Source organism: Meriones unguiculatus, chromosome 3, assembly GCF_030254825.1.
Source record: "Meriones unguiculatus strain TT.TT164.6M chromosome 3, Bangor_MerUng_6.1, whole genome shotgun sequence".
In the NCBI taxonomy this organism is placed as follows: Eukaryota; Metazoa; Chordata; class Mammalia; order Rodentia; family Muridae; genus Meriones; species Meriones unguiculatus.
The window spans coordinates 55,002,529-55,019,102 of record NC_083351.1 but is presented as its reverse complement, the minus strand read 5'-3'; the positions used below and the strand labels follow the sequence as shown (position 1 = coordinate 55,019,102).

The window sequence follows — 16,574 nt, the reverse complement described above, 5'->3', positions numbered from 1 at the left end:
ATCCGCCTGCCTATGCCTCTGCCTCCCAGGTGCTGGGATTATAGATAGGGGAAGCCATGGCCCGTTTCCTCGTTTGTTTTACGATGTGCGAGGATCCTCCAGTTCAATAGCAGGCACATGTTTTCCGTCTCCTGCCAGCGTGTGACACTGAGTGGCTGGAAACGCTTAGCTTTTGTCCAGCTCATCTGAGAATGTGCGCCTCTTCCATGGAAAACCGATGCTGCCAACCCCCTCCGTGGGAACGTGGCTTCCACAGGACATGGTGACTCAGACATCCCGTAGTCCTCCACGAGGCACAGTCCCAGTGCCATGGAGAGCACTACTTTTGAGGGTCAGTGACACTGTTATAATTTCTTCTAAAATCACAGGAGTGAACTTTCAGGTGAAAGACAGGCTTTGAAATATTAGTGGAGGCTTCTTTACACCAGCTAAGCATGATTATTTGTATGTATGTGTCTAAGATATGTATGTATGTATGTGTGTATGTATGTATCTATGTATTGAATTAAAGTTTTTTTCCATGCTCTCTCTAGCTCCCCGATAATGAGATGGAGACCTGTTACATTTATTAATAATCTTTAAGCACTATAACTGGGCAGATAATTGATGTATTCTAACCCATCTATGCTAATCTGGCCTACTTCCCAGCCACATGACCTGTTACCTCTGGCCTTGCCCTGGCTGCCTCCGCTCCATCTTTGTCCTCATGGCGACTCCTCATGGCCCATGCAGTTCTTCTCCCCTCCCTCTCTCTCCTCCACCTGGGACCCCCAGACTGGGAACGGAAGTCTGTCCTACAGTCTCCTCTGCCTAGTCCTTGGCTCTTTAGATGCTTTATTAACCAATCGGAGATGATTGGGGAATAATTTTCACACAACACGGAGACAGGAGATTCCTCAATAGCATTGACAGTAGCAGAATCTGTTCACGTTTAGCTCACGGACAGTTAAGCAATTAACAATCAAATACACAGAGACACACCTGTAACTCTGTCTCCAGGGGATCTGCTGCCTTCTGGCCTCTGAGGGCACCTGCAGTTTCTTCACACATCTCGCTCCCAATATATAATTAAAAATAAAATCCCTTCCCAACTAATAAATCCTGCAAATATGTGAAGTACCACAGGAATATCAATTTAACACACACAACATAGAATAAGTAAATTAATAAACAAATTTTACGGGGAAAATGTGTGCTTTGTTATATTCTTACCTGATTTTTAGACTGTCTCTGAAATGATTTTTAAAATGAGAGATAGAGGCAGGGTGAATCATGAGTTTGAGGCCAGCCCAGATCACATGAGAAGCACCTGTCTCAGGAGACAAAGGTGGCAGGATGTGATGGCTTAGACCTAAATGCTGACTCTGGAGAGGCAGGAAGATTGCTGAGTTCAAAGCTAGCTTCAGCTATCTATACATAGTTCTTGGCCAGCCTGGGCTACAGAGTGAGACTGTGTCCCAGGGGGAGAACTACAGCGAAAACCTTTAAAAATGAGCCTCCTGGGTACATGTGCTCATAGTCCCTAGGTCCTGAGGACATGCAGTGAGACAGTCTCCAGTGCAGGGAGAGAGGCATGCTACCATGAAGACAAGACGTGCTGGGTACAATGCTGCCTTCAGGGAACGTGGACTGCTTTTCTGCTTTTGAAAAATATCTTAGGGCCTGAAGAAAACATCTTGTTTATTATCTGCACAACAGCATGTAGGTCTATCGATCTGTGGAAACCCATGGCCTGCCTTCTTCTTCTGTTTTGAATATTTAAAAAAATAAAAATATTCATTTGTATGGGTGTTTTTCCTGCATGTATATCTATGTACCACATAAAAGCAGTGCCCAGGAAGGCCAGAAGCGGGTGACAGATCCCCTAGGAATTGGAGTTACCCTGTGGGTGCTAGGAAATGAACCCTGGTCCTCTGGAAGAGCAGCAGTAAATGCTCTTAACTGCCGAGCCATCTCTGCAGCTCCTCTTACTCTTACTATCTTTAAAAACAAACAGAATTGTCCACAATGTCATTTTTGTGTATTTACTTTATAATGTGTGTGTGTGTGTGTGTGTGTGTGTGTGTGTGTGTGTGCTGTTTTTGATTCAGGCTCTTGCTCTGTGGCTAAGCCTGTGCTGGGGTTCATGGCGTGTTTCCTGCCTCTACCTCCCAAGTGCTGGGATTACAGGTGTGCAGTGCACACCTGTGTAAAAAGCAACAACAAAACAAAACACACACACACACACACACACACACAAGCCCCCAAACATCTCTTTTACTCATAACACAAAGATGAAGGTGAAATGGTTTGCTGTATAGAAAATACATTTAAAAATAGAAAAGCTGAGAAAGATGGCGTGTGTTAGGCTAGACAGTTTCAACCCCTGGTACTTGCTTTTCACCCAACCTTTGTTCCGCTTCTTTATTTGTGGCCTAGAAAGCAATTTGCTCGACAGGTCATAGATATTTGAGATGATATAAGCAGCTGCTGCGTTGAAAAGCTGAGACAAAGGGCAACTTATTTTTCAGGAATGAGTATGAAGAACCTGCTTTAGAATGTATCTTCTTGATCCTCTTTAGATACCTGTAACACTTTCCATCAGCACTCTGCTCCGTTTCGCATTATTTAAAAATTTCCATCTGTGGTGAAGTATTTTCTGGACTCCAGTGACATCTGATTCACGATGTCTACTTCTTGTTTTCCAAGGGGCGTTGAGCATCCTGGCTGGTAGTTCTGGTTCTGCCCTTCCAGCTCCTGCCAGCCTTTTCCATAATCCTGACACTGTGCTTTGTTCCCAATGCCCTTACAGGAGTTTGTAAGCGTCTGGGTCCGGGACCCCAGGATTCAGAAGGAGGACTTTTGGCACTCTTACATCGACTATGAGATCTGTATTCACGTAAGTACACGGCCATTAGGAAACGGGATTTTAGGTGGTGAACATTTTATATGACATAATGATACTAAGAACTAAAAAAAAAAAAAAAAATTCTCCATAATTCAAAGAACTGAATTGGGATAATCCCAGCTAAGTTTGTATCACAAATGAAGCAGTAAGATGATTCTTGAAGTTGAAGAATTGCTTATTTGAAGCTCATACTGTACTTGTTTAAAAGTATTAATATTTCAGTGTTTATCACCTTTACTTATGAAGGTGTGAATACTTTAAACATTAGTGGTTAAAAAGTATCTTAAAAAGTATTAGTGGTATTTCTTTGTGATACTATATTTCGAGGTAACATGATTTGGTAAATAGTAAGCTTTGAGGGGACATGGACTTTTGGGGGAAAAGAAATATATTAGTAGCCATTTTAAATTAACCCGTGGTGGTGGGTCTCACTGGAGCATTTTTATTCATATGTGCCTTTATACTTTGTTGTAACTATCTTATATGGAGAACCAGAACTATGGAAATGAATATGTACAATTAGTTTGCCTTAGTCTAGATTTTGAGTCATTAGCACAAAGAGTAAGCAGCTAGAGGAGACATCCTGTCCCCCTCCCCCCCCCCCTGCAAGCTTCCCACGTGCCTGTGTGGGGCGGAGCCTGCTGTGCTCACGGTGAACAAGGTCAGCAAGCCTGTCCTGCATGGGGCCTCCTGGAAATGCCCGGGGCAGCTGCTGTGGGCGGACTGGCCTCAGACCCTGCAGTTTGCTGGCTTCTAACTCTTGTCTCACTTAGTCCAGATCTGGTGTATCTGGGGCCGTATCTGACGCAGGGATCTGAGGTACCCGACACGGTGAAGTAGCATGTGGTCACACACGGTGAAGTAGCATGTGGTCACCATTCCCTGTGGCCTGGCAGGTCTGAACACCGCTCTAAAACCTTTTCTTTCAGGAGTCCCCAGTTTAGAAAATACTCTACGTAAAAAACTCTGAACTGCCTCTCCCTCCTTTTTCTCTCTGAGCCATTGTTGTTGTTATTTTGCTTTTGTTTTACTCAAAAGCTCACACCGAAGATGCATTCTGTGTGCAAAATTATGGGCTTATAACAACAGGCATCTGGGCTGGAGAGATGGCTCAGCAGTTAAGAGTATTTTCTGCTTTTGCTCAGGACCGGAGAGTTCAGGTCCCAGCACCCGCATGGCAGCTCACAGCAGCTGTAACCTCATTTTAGGGGTTCCAGCCCTCTTCTGAATTTCCCAGGCTTCTGTGTGTTTGTGGTACATAGACATAAACAGGAAGTTAAGTGAATAAATATTTTAAAAAAGGAATAGGCATTTGAACCAGATATGGCGGTGATACCTGTGATCCCAGCACGTCGGGGAGAGGCAGGCAGGAGGATCAGGAGCTCAAGGTGATCCTCAGCTATATAGTGAGTTCAGGGCCAGCTTGGTCTATATGAGAACCTGTTACAATCCCTGACCACCCCCCGCCCCCCCCCCCCCAAAAAAAAAACCCAAAACATTTGAAACAAAATGAAATTATTTAATTGCCCTTTAACTGTCTCAGAATGTTGGTGAGCCCTCATCATGTACTTGAGGGCATCATGACTTTTGCTTATTTTCAGGAGATGATGAAATATAGATTATTCTGTGCTAATAAATCGCATGATAGGAATTCTGAAATCCACTTGGTCTCATGAGCCATAACGTTTTGGTGGTGTTTCTCTGAAGTAACAGTCAGATGTCGATGAGTAAATTGTGACTTGGTGGAGGCAGAGACAGGCATGAGGAACTGAGCCTGCTCTAGTGTAGACCTGCTCCTGTGGCATACAGTTCAAAGTGGGTGAAAGAATGAGGCTTTTGGCGAGCCTCCGTTAGCTGGCTCTGAGGGCCTCAGCTGGGAATCTGTTCAGATGAACCTCATGGGCAGTGGTACGGGGTGAGTGTGGAATGCCCGTATGTATTTGGGGTTATAAACCAGCAGATGTCGGAGCTGGCTGGTCCCCCGAGTATCTTCTCCTCACCCCACCCTGTGGTTGAAGGACTCACAAATGGACTTTATGCTGGTTTCAGTATCAGGTGGATTTTTGTTACCAACGCCCGTGGTGATCGTGAGCCTCCGGGAAAGTGGGTTTAAATGGTTCCAGCCTGCACAGGCAGTGAGGCCCTGCGGTGTCCTGGTACTCTCTGAGGAGGCAGTGCCAGGAGGATGCCTGCTTGGGCCTTGTTAGGGCCCTAACTCCACTGTGACCGAGCCTGCCTCCGTCCCCAAGGGGTGCACTGGAGTCAGCAGTGGCGTGCTTTGAAGTTGTACCGCAGCTTTGAAGTTGGTGGCTCCTGTAGGTTCTGTTTTGGTAGCAGCGTGAGTGGCTGCATGTTGTGCCCTGGCCTTGGCAGGTGAGTCTTCACCTCTCCGCATCCGGGAATGTTGCCCTGTGTTTCGTGGGGACTGCTTATGAACTATTGCACACAGTCCTTCAGATTTCCAAGAAAATGGCTGAACTTCATTGGCAGGATAGGTTTTTTGAAATAATATGAATCTTAGTAGCAAAAGTTAACTTTTCATTTAGGAATGTAATGATTACGAAGTAGATGTTCATTTAAAATGCATAGAGGTTTTTGTGTGTTTGTTTGTTTGTAGGGGTGGTTGAGAGTTTAGACAGGATCTTCCTCTGTAGCCCAGACTGGCCCCAGACAGGTGGCACTCCTCCTGCCCCAGCCTCCCGAGTCCTTAGGTTATAGGTGTGAGCCAGCTCACTCAGCTGAGGTGGCCAGATGCAGATGTTTGTCAGCTGTGCGTTTTACCCACGGGAGTGACACTGTGGCTTAGGCTCGGCTGGGGACTCTGGGCCTGTTTTCCCCCAAGACCGTCTCAGGGCTGCTGCAGGGAGACACACAGCTGGTAACGAATAGTCTTGACCACGCTCGCCAGGTGCTTTCTGTCCATCTTCATATCCGCCCTGTTCCCCCAGCTCGGGGCAACTAGAGCTGACGTCATTTTCCTGGGGGAGAACCAGGGGTTGCCGTCTATGTCTGCCCGTCACGGGGGATGCCGCCGAACCCCACCCGTGTCCCTGACCCAGGCCGCCTTCCTCCTGTCATTGTCTAGTGGGCTGAGAAAATGTCTAGGTGAGCAGCGACTTCAGGATTCCCAGGGACTGGTGACACCCAGCTTGAGATGCCCACATCTGCAATGCCTTGGGGAGGGCTGTGGCGAGTCAGCTCTGGGCCGCAAAAGCTTTGGGGTGGTGTTGAAAACGCAGTGGCTGCCCCTAAGCATTTTACATTTTAGGGTGTGTGTGTGTGTGTGTGTGTGTGTGTGTGTGTGTGTAGTTAGGGTCTCACTGTGTAGCCTAGGCTGGTTTTGAGCAGCCTGAGTCTGAGGTGATGCTGTGGGCTACTGTGCCCCCCAGAATTTATTTCTTAATGACCCACCTTTGGAACAATGCTTGTAGTCGGGAGAGCACAGGCCCCCTTCAGGACTGTGGTCAGGGTTTGGCCATGCTGGCCCAGGGCTGACACTGCTCATTCATGTCCCTGTGGCTTCTTCATGAAGGGCTGAGACCGACGAGTTACAGGTAAGGTTTTGCCGTGCCCACATAAACGGAACCGCTCGTTTCATGTTTTCATCCTACCTATAGAGGGAGGGGGGGTCGCCTTATGAGTTATGGACATAAAAGAAGGCGCTGCTTCCCTTGGGTGAGGCCCATGCTCTTCTCTTTCTGTGCAGACCAACAGCATGTGTTTTACGATGAAAACGTCTTGTGTACGAAGAAGGTACCGAGAATTCGTGTGGCTGAGGCAGAGGCTCCAAAGCAACGCGTTGCTGGTGTAAGTGATTCGTAGTTTAAATTACCGAGAGCCCGTCGTGACAGTCTGGAACTGGAAGTTGATGGTATTAAGGTGCACCAGTTAAAAGAAAAAAAAAGGTGCACGAGTTAAGAACAGGGTATAGGCTTGCTTCCTCTAGTCAGTTCTGTGCCCACTACATCTGAATTTAAAATCCACCTTTTATGGGTGCCGGTCGTGAACGGCCCCAGAAGTGTTTAAGGACAGATTTTCCTTTGTCACCGTTCTGCTTCAACAGTTAGGTGATAGCTGTGTGAAGGTCATTACCGTGCACCTTGATTCGGTGATTGACTTTTTTCTTTCTCATCAGACAAGTGCCAGAGCTTCCGTCTAAAAACCTGTTTTTCAACATGAACAACCGCCAGCATGTCGACCAGCGCCGCCAGGGCTTGGAAGATTTCCTCAGAAAGTGAGTAAGGGTCTGTACCCGGGCTGGGGATGTGGGGAGAGGGAGCCTGGGTTGGAGCTGCATCTCTGAGGCTGAGGACCACGTGCATTCATATCCTGTATTCGGGCGCCATCTTGTGGTTGATATTTAATGGTACAGATGTGAACAGAGCATTCTGGAAACAATGGATGACTGGATCGGAGAATCAACACAGGGGCTCTCAAGAGTGAAGGAAATACGGTGGCAGCTCACACTTTTAATGGAAGAACTCATGAGGTTGCGGTGGCAGGAGGACTTCTGTGAATTTGAGGCTTTGCAGTGAATGCCGGGCCCAGGCCAGTCTTTGTCAAACAAATGCAACAAACAAATACCCCCAAATAACAGTAACGACAACCAACCCAGTGCAAATAGCAACAAAAGTAAAGCAGAAACAAGTTACTCGGGAGTCTGGCTGACAGGGGTAATATTTTCCAGGAAGTAAGTGTGCCTTATTATTTGCAGGAAGCACTTGTCTTGAACTGGCTTCAGTTACAGCATTAAGTACTGCCCAGCCAGGATCGTGTGTATCAGGGCCTTGAAGGCTCTTCTCTGGCTGAAGGGCTTCGTTCTTCCTCGCGGGGGGTCCTTCGTCAAGTGCCTGTCGTCTGAGTAGTCTCTGTAGGCTTCTGTGATGGGCCACAGTTCCCCAAGAGCTGCCTGAGTCCACACCACTAGGACCCCCTTTGTCTCACTGGCTCTCTGGAAGGCCGGGAGAGGAGGGCTGTTCCGCACTGGCCCGCACACAGATTCCGATGCTAGGCTTCTGGGCTTCAAGTTCTGGTTCTGCCACTTTACTAGCTGGGAGTCAGGCAAATCTTTTCCTTTTTCTGTGCCTTTGTTGTGCCGTCTATAAAACGGGGACAGTGAGGACTGAGACAGTTAAGTAGGCTAAAGAGTGGAAGGCACAGCGGTGTCTGCCAACCTAATTTCCGAGTGCTGAGCATTACTACTATTTTAGTGCTGTTATAGCTTGGGGCTGTAATAGCCGTGAGCTTCCTTTCCCATATTCTAGACAAGGGAGTCGGCGGAGTCAGGTGGGTACCAGTTAGAGGCAGGGCCCCTAGTGTCCATTCTTCCAGTGGCTTTGGGATCTGAAATGATCTGTTTGAGTTCACTAGGTAGGACGTCGAGCTGGTCTGAAATAATATGCTGCTTTTCCCCCATATGGCTCGCTTATGAAGGGCCTGGGTATTAAGTATGCACACGAATATTAATATTTATTTCTGTCAGATCAACACGGTGCCTTTCCTTCAAAGAGGTCACAGGGACATGCAGAAACCTGGAAGCTTGTGTACTGAGTGAAGGCAGGGGAAGACAGACACTAGGGACATCGCTATGAAGAACTCAGGGGAACCCCATTTGTGGGGTATATGGGGTGTACACACATACACACATATATACGTATGTAAATGGCTGTATGGGGTATAGCCATTTGTTGAGCTGCGTCCTCTGAAAACATCTTAGCAATGTCCTCTGTGGTGTCACGAGTGTGTCACAGCAAAGAGCCGGTCAGGACTTTTCTGATTTTTCCCTGCTGCTCTGTTGATTACCGTCTCTGAGGCGCACAGGTGGCTGATGGCTTTTTCCTTAGGATCTAGCTCATGTCTTCAGAGCAGTCTCCAGTCCAGATGCTATCCCCAGGGAAGCCTCAGCCTGGCCACCACCTGGGAGGTTTGGGCAGGAGCAGATGAATGCCACAGCCTGGCTAGCAGCGGGGAGCCCCTGGGCGGTTGCAGGTTCGGGGACAGCAAGCACCTGTGTTGATTTAGGTAAATGCAGGGCACTGATCATGCCGCTCTAGCTGGTCTTTTGAGATGGGCTCTCAGGCTCTCTAGAGTGGCCTCAAACCCACCATGTACTTGAGTCTGACCCTGAACTCCTGGTCACCTGCCCAGATGGCTGGGATCACAGGTGTGTGCCTCCGTGCTGGCTCTGCTCCTGCACTGTTTTTAATCACTGGTGCTCCCACCGTTAGTGTGCCAACGTCTGCAGAGGTGTTGGGTACCCTTTGGCTCTGCGTTCATTGTTAGACACGTAAGTCAGAGGGAAGAGCATCCTCCCGAGAGAGCTCAAAGAACTTGGGTCTAATCTCCCATCAGTCCTGGCTCTTGGTATTTCCCGAGCTATGGAACTCGGAGTCCTTGGAGGCCTTTAATTCCTTTGGTTGTCTGTGGAGTGGAGGGGTGCAGCCAGTGCCCTGGTGTCCTTGCTCGCTGGTCGTTGTGTGGGTCAGATAGTTACCTGCTTGGAAAGGATCTGCGTGTGCCGAGCCGTCACCCCACCACTGTGTGCCAGGGCCATGGGCACAGACCTAGGACAGGACTGAGCAGAGAGCTTCTAAGCTGTTACTCTCTAGAAGCGTCCCGTCTCACTGGGAGCTCTTGGTGCTGTGTCTGAACTAGTTAAAATTTGATCTGGGAGCTGGAGGGATGGTTCGGTAGTCAGGGCATGTACTGATCTTCCAGAGGTCCCGGTTCAGTTCCCAGCACCTATATGGTGGCTCACGACCTCTGAAACCCTAGTTCCAAGGGGCTCAAAGCCCAGGCCCAGCCTCCCTGGGCCCCAGGCATACACGTGGCGCACATACCTGTATACAGACCAAACACTCATACACAAACAGTAAAAATAAGCAAGCCTTAAACTGAGAAAAACCCTGGCTATTGATTTTCATCCGAGGGTCACGGAGCAGACCGCTTTCCCCTGATAGCGTTCCCTCCACTGCGGCCCGCGAGCGTCAGTCTCTGCCAACTCACAGAATAAACCGAAGAGCACTAATTTAAAAGTTAAAAGGAAAAATAAGGGTGGGTAGAGGTGTTTGTAGCCAAGCCTGGCGGCGGGGAGGCGGCAACAGACTTCCGCAGGACGTCTTCCGGTCTCCGAGCTTCGCGCCGTGTCCCGCTCGCACCCCCACCGAGCCATGGAGTTGGCTTTGGGCTGGGCCCAGGGCCTGAGCCCTCCTTTCTGTGCCCATTCCCCGGCACAGCTCTCCTGTTTATTCTGGGTTGGGCATGCGTGGAAACCACCCATGCCTCTCCCACCTCCCGGCGTCCCTCCTGCCTTCAGCCCTGAGCCACCTGGGGCAGCCCTTTGCCCGGCCTCACCTTGGCATCCTCGGAGGCACCACTGGGCCATCCATCCGAGGCCGGTCCCTCGCTGGGTGGGAGGCCTGGGATTGATAGCGTTAAAATGAGACACGCCCTGGTTTACGGGGCTGTAAGCGTGTATCTAATTTTTTTTTTCATTTTTAATGTAAATTTTGAGGTTGTTAAAAATTCCATCAAAGCGGAATGTCTCTGCATATGTACGTGTGCATAATGTAAAATGAAAATTTCATTTTAAGGTCATCTGTGTAATAATATGTACTTAATAAGGGCACAATGCATATTCAGGCATATTCCAATTCCCCTCGCGGAGGAATTGGAGGCTTGCTTCTCTGACTGGCTGGAAGATCATGTGTTGGTCTCGCCCACGCTTGACATGGTGGGTGCCTTGTCGCTGTCCCTTCCGGTCTCGGCAGGCGGGAGGCGTCTCAGCTGTACAGACTGGAGGGCGGCGGAGGTCCCGTGTTCCGGGGATGGCTGTTTGTGATCAGCCAAGCGGTGGCCGCCTGCTGAACTGGCCTCTGTGACCGTGGGCTTTTCCAGTACTCCTCTTCCCTTGTGACTGCTGTGTTCTCCGTGCAGTCTTTCTCCTGATTCTAAATTGTAAGCTCTTATAATAGCAACAGAGACATGAAGCTACAGGTTAGGGCACGTCTCCAGCTGTGCTAGAAACCGCTCCTGACGTCTTCGGTTTAATCGCTACCAACGGGAGCCATCTCCGCAATAGCATACACACCCGCAGACAGGCCTTCCGCTGTGCTTTTGCGTGATTTTTTTATCCACTTCTCTTTGTTGTTTTGGGACAGCCCGGGTTGACCCTGAACTACCAGTATAAGGTGACCCCAAACTTCTCATCTTCTTGCCTCTGCTTTTCAGATGCTGGGTGTGCACCGCCACACCTGACGATGGTGGGAAAGTTTAGTGTTTTGAACAGAAGGCACGTACACACAGGCATGCACACAGATACACACACACACACACACACACACAAACACGATACACACAAACACATGATACACACAACTCTTTCATAAATCTTTCTGTTCAATAGAGGGCACTACAGCATAGATTATGAATATTTTTCAATGAAAATTCGTAGGTTGAACTTATTTCTCTCTTGGTAAGAAGTGAATAGGCTGAGGTAACTTTCCAACCTCAAGCCACGCCACCCAGATGTGGGCGGCAGGGCGGGGGGTTGTCATTATACGGGCGCTTCCGTAGAGCCAGGGCATTGGTAGAATTAAATGGTTTTGTGTGCTTTATTGGTCTTCCACTGAACCACGATACAACACGCTTAATAAGATACCGTTAGGGGAAACCGGACGTCACTGTGTCCAGTTTGGAGGAAAAGCAGGCCTTGCTTTGTCTAGCATAGTTACTGTGGGGCTGGGAGCAACTTCTGACTTGCATTGTAAATACGCTTTTTAAAATTTCTTTAAAATTCTGTAGGCTGGTATGTGAAACTCCTGCTGTAAAGGCTTGAAAATAATATGCATTTAATAATTTATTTATTTAATTTTTTCTTTTTTCTTTTGAGCTGGTCTCAGTATGTGGGTTTGGTTGTCCTAAAATGCACTCTGTAGACCAGGCTGGCCTTGAACTCAGAGCTCTGCCTGCCTCTGCCTCCCAAGCGCCTCCTACCCTATACATTTATTTTTATGGAGGCTTCTAACAATTACAGTTTATTGTTTTACAGATTACTCTCTGTAGTAAGCTTGAAGTTGATTCTTTTCTATAATCAGATTGATTTGTTGGTGGAAAATGTGGCACAAATATGACCAAAGAAAGCAAAGGATTTTGGCAAGATGGTGGTAGGCACCTGTGATAGGTAAGAACACAAATGTCCCGGGGGGGGGGCACTGATGCCCTCCATTCCTTCCAAAGGTTCCATTTCTTAAAGTTAAAAAGATTTAACATATTATTTTTAATACTGTTATTATTGCTATTATTGGTATTATTTGAGATGGTCTCACAGTGGTGTTCTGGCTAGCCCGGAACTCCTGATTTTCCTGCCTCAGCTTCCTAAGGGCTGGGACTGTAGGGGAGTTCCACCACTCCGGACTCCTAAGATATCTGACCACAAAATGAAAATATGAATAGACCTTTAAGTAGTTTTTTTCTTTGTTTCTTTCAAATTCATACCTGAGCAGACCTGGCAGCTGTAAGATTGGCTATCAAGACACAAAAAATAAAATTAAAGCAAAACAAAACAACAACAAAAAAAACCCCTGCTCAGCATGCATGCTGGTCCATCCCCCCCACCTTGTGAATGAGCGTTATCTCCCAACCCCGCTTTACCGGCCTCCTCCTGTTGAACCTGGAGGCCTGTTCTCTCGCTTTTTACCCTGTGTCCTCCAGGTGGCAGTATTCAGCAGAAAACTGGGAACCAAGGCGCCCAGTGCACAGTCAAATTGGAAATTGAATTATAGCAGAAGAAAAGGGACAGTAGCCTTGAGGTCTCCATCAGCCTGGACTCTGATCACTTTTGTTTGCGGTACCCATGTGTTAGGTACCCAGCCAGTTAATAACAGCACGTGAGCAGTTCAGGGCTCAGCAGAATTGCTTCAGACGTGAAATAAAGCTAAAATGAATTTGTGTCCAATATCGTTGCCATTAGTGCACATTACTTCTGTGCTGTAATGCCTCAAACCATCTAAAATCAATTTTAAAGATCACCCATTATTTTATAGAGAAAATAAAACACATTTCCAGCAGAAACAGAGCCGTCTGTACAATCCTATGAACAGCCACATGTCTGCTGGCTGGTGGCTACCAACAGGAGGCCACAGGGAACACTGGGCTTGGGCTTCACAGAGGGTCTGAGCTCTTCTCAGGGCCTTGGTGTCATAAAACTCTCTCCTGATTTGAACTATTAAGGACACGAGTGGGAAGCATTTGTAAATGAGGGAGATAGATTGTAGAGCAGTCCAAGGCTTTTACTTCGTGGCAAATGAGCCTTTATTGTGCAGCGTGGCCGTCTTCTGGGAGGACCAGGGCAGAGGACATGCAGAGCTGAGGCGCTTAGAGCCTTTGCTTGTGATTTGCTCTTTGCAAAGCACGATAGTCTTGCTTCTGCTCTTACTAAAGAGCCCCTTTCCCTTCGAGCTCCGATTAAAAGTCTGTTGAAGCAAAGGGGACTTGGCGTGTTCGTCGGCATCTGCCTTCAAGAAACAGCTGTGCTATTTGGAAGAAGAGGGTATGATGGTGTGGTGGTGCCCTTGGTACTTAACCGAATTGGCATTAATGGCCAGAAGAGAATTTCTTTTCTTGTTGCTTGTTTAAGCATGTAAGGTATAAAGCAAGGTTTGTTTGATCTGAAATGTATGATCTCGTTTTCATATTCTCCACATGAGAAAATCCCATGTTAGACAAAATGGCTCATGGGTTGTTGTAGTGTCTTCCTTTTACTGCCTACGTTCTGGCCCCGGGATATCCTGTAATAGCACCATTGAGCTGTTAATAAGGACTTAAATATCAACTATCAAAAATATTTGCTAAAAGGGTGGACGTGAGTTTTTATTTAAGTGTGAGGTGATACTGATTTCCTGTTCTATGACACTCCAGAAAAACATGCACACGGTTGACCGTGTGAGATTCCTTCTGTGGAGTCTGTTTTTAACCCTTCATCTGGTTCTGACGCTTCCGCTGAAATTTGTGCTGTCTTTATAACACACTTCAGTCTGTCCTGTCGGATGAATAGTGTGTCCTTAGCACCAAATTCTCTTACTTGGGAAAATGGCTTGGGGTCAGGTTTACTTGGTTGCTTGTGTTGGCAACATAGATATGCGTTGCTGCTGAAGATTTTGCAGACGTTTCCAGTCAGCTCCTGTCAACAGGTATCTAGGTACGCGTGGCACCAGCAAAGTTCTAAAGTGTACAGTGTGCTGAGCAGACCATTGGACTTTCCATGTAATTTGAACTGTGGTTGAGAGTTTTGATGTTTGTGACAGCTTACCCAATAAAGACTGCTGCTCTGACATGCTGTTGGCCATAAATTTTTAAAAGTAGAATAAATTTCTATCACCGTATAAGCAGAATATTCCCATAATTAATCCACATGGTCTTAACAGATGGTTAAATTGAAGAAATGTCCTTCAAGTTATTCTTTCAGCAAATGATCTTAACCATTAGCCTCATGTTTTTACTCACCTAAGAGTCCAAATAATTGAATAAAAGTTAGCATTATGCTTTCATCCCGTGAGTGGGTAGAGCCTAGCAGCGGGCAAAGTTCTCCTGGCGGAGAGATCAGCAGGGCAGCTGTAAGGGTTTCCTGTCTTCTACCCGACCTCTGCCCGTGCCTGCTCATCAGTTATTTTCTTTCTTTTCCTTTTCATTTTTTTTTTTTTTTTTTAAATTTTGGCACAGAGTCCTGCAGAACGCACTGTTGCTTTCCGACAGCAGCCTCCACCTCTTCCTGCAGAGCCATCTGAACTCCGAGGACATTGAAGCGTGTGTTTCTGGGCAGACCAAGTATTCGGTGGAAGAAGCAATTCACAAGTTTGCCTTGATGAATAGACGGTTCCCGGAAGAAGACAAAGAAGGGAAAAAAGACAACGATGTAGACTATGATTCAGAAAGGTATTTCTTTGTGCTTTAACGGGCATATTTATATAACACATAGTGTCTGTGTGCGTGCACATAGAGAGACATGCACATTTTGCTTTTTGTTGATGTAATACTAAGATAATGAAAAAATTAATTGACTGAGATTTTATTGAGCTGTGACAGCCCATCAGAGTGGTCTTCACACACACCTCCACACTGAATTAATGAATGCAGCAGAAATTCAATTATCTGCATTCTGATTATGTGACTTTCATTTAGTCAGACTTGAATTATTCGCGTTTAAATTATCTAGCTAAAAAAATATCCAACTGCACTCCAAATGGCTAATTAAAAGTCCAAATTTCCTGTCTCTCTTTGTGACTGGAGATAATTAAAGTTCTCCTCTGTTACTCAGGCTTTGAGTGTGTTGTGAAAACCAATTTCCTCTTTTTATTATTTTCCCCCTCTCTTCTTTTCCAGTTCATCCTCTGGGCTTGGACACAGTAGTGATGACAGCAGTTCACATGGATGTAAAATGAGCCCAGCTCTGCAGGAGTCCTGAGAAGGAATTCTAGGGCTACCACATTAGAACAAAATTGTGCCCAGCCGGGAAAGAATGCTTGCTCACAATAGATTCTTACCTAACGCCACTGTCACTATCGTAGGTAGTTAAATTCTTAAAGTGGTGGGTTATTAGTGCTAGTATTTTTATGTTGTTTAATTGTAGCCAAGCTTCTGTATGAAGCTATAAGATCTGTGAATGCTATACAACCCTTTATTGCCATATAATACTTGTAAATATGATCCTGCTCCCAAGTGAAATGAGTTATAGGAGATATATATATCCGTCCAGTTGCTCTTAACTGAATTTTAAATAGCTAGGTGTACCGGTAGCATTCAAAACCCGGACAGAGCATTATTTCCGTATCAATGAGGAAGTTACTGTAAAGGCAGTGTGTGGCTGGAGCCAGGGTACAGTCACGGCCCGGGAGCCTGGCCCTTTGACCCGCGGCTCTGGATTTGCGGAGACTTTCCCTACTCTGGAAAATACTTTGCTTTTAGGTATTTGATTGAAATATTTAAGAGTATTTAAGCTTTCCAGTATATCACAGGTAAATGGGAAATGTGTCTTATAAATAGAGACGTACTAAAATTATGTTTACATCTCGGGGGGGGGGGGGGCGGGGGAGAACCAGAAGAAGTGTTCGTAATTCCGCTGAAGTTTGCCACATGTAGCTTTAGAAACACATCCTCACTGTCCCAAATCAGCTTAAATGTGCTTTCGGGCAACAAGTCATTCATTCATCTACTATGGTGTAATTACAGTCACAGCTTATGACTTATCTTCTGACATTTTAAAAAAACGTGCATAAAAAAAATCAACAGGTAACTTTTGTTCACCGTGGCTCCTCACTATTTTTAAGTTAGAGATTTTTTTTAATTTTTTATTTTTAACAAGAGTGAATTTTACACATAAAAATTTCAGTAATTTTGGAGTGGAAATCAGGTGGCTAATGTCAGAGCTCATGGTCATGGTTTAGAAGCCTTTTCTTTTTAGGTATCTACCTGAAGATTGTTAATTTGAATAAAATAGCTTTTTTTTTTTTTTTTTTTAACTGGCTCAAAGATACGATGTTTTGGGTCCACTATGAACTTTAGTTGCAGATGAGGCGGCATTTTCCTGGGATAATTAGCTAAGTCCTCTCCAGTCAGGATGGAGCTTGTTCATCTCTGGGAGCTAACAGAAGGTATTTTCACTGAAGTAGGATAACTTGTTGCTTTCAGTGAA

General features: G+C 46.3%; 1 protein-coding gene across 3 annotated transcripts in view; it reads left to right on the top strand.

Annotated features, from left to right (window-relative positions):
* The window catches only part of Snx10 (sorting nexin 10), a 61,621-nt gene extending 45,378 nt beyond the window's left edge, over positions 1–16,243 (top strand). For all 3 annotated transcript variants that reach the window (XM_021632773.2, XM_060379998.1, XM_021632774.2), the window contains exons 3-7: positions 2,792–2,878; positions 6,594–6,694; positions 7,023–7,121; positions 14,606–14,818; positions 15,266–16,243. In XM_021632773.2, coding sequence (XP_021488448.1) covers positions 2,792–2,878; positions 6,594–6,694; positions 7,023–7,121; positions 14,606–14,818; positions 15,266–15,347 — 582 coding nt within the window. In that variant the 3' untranslated portion in view covers positions 15,348–16,243. The remainder of the gene's footprint in view (positions 1–2,791; positions 2,879–6,593; positions 6,695–7,022; positions 7,122–14,605; positions 14,819–15,265) is intronic.
* Positions 16,244–16,574: the final 331 nt, after the last annotated feature.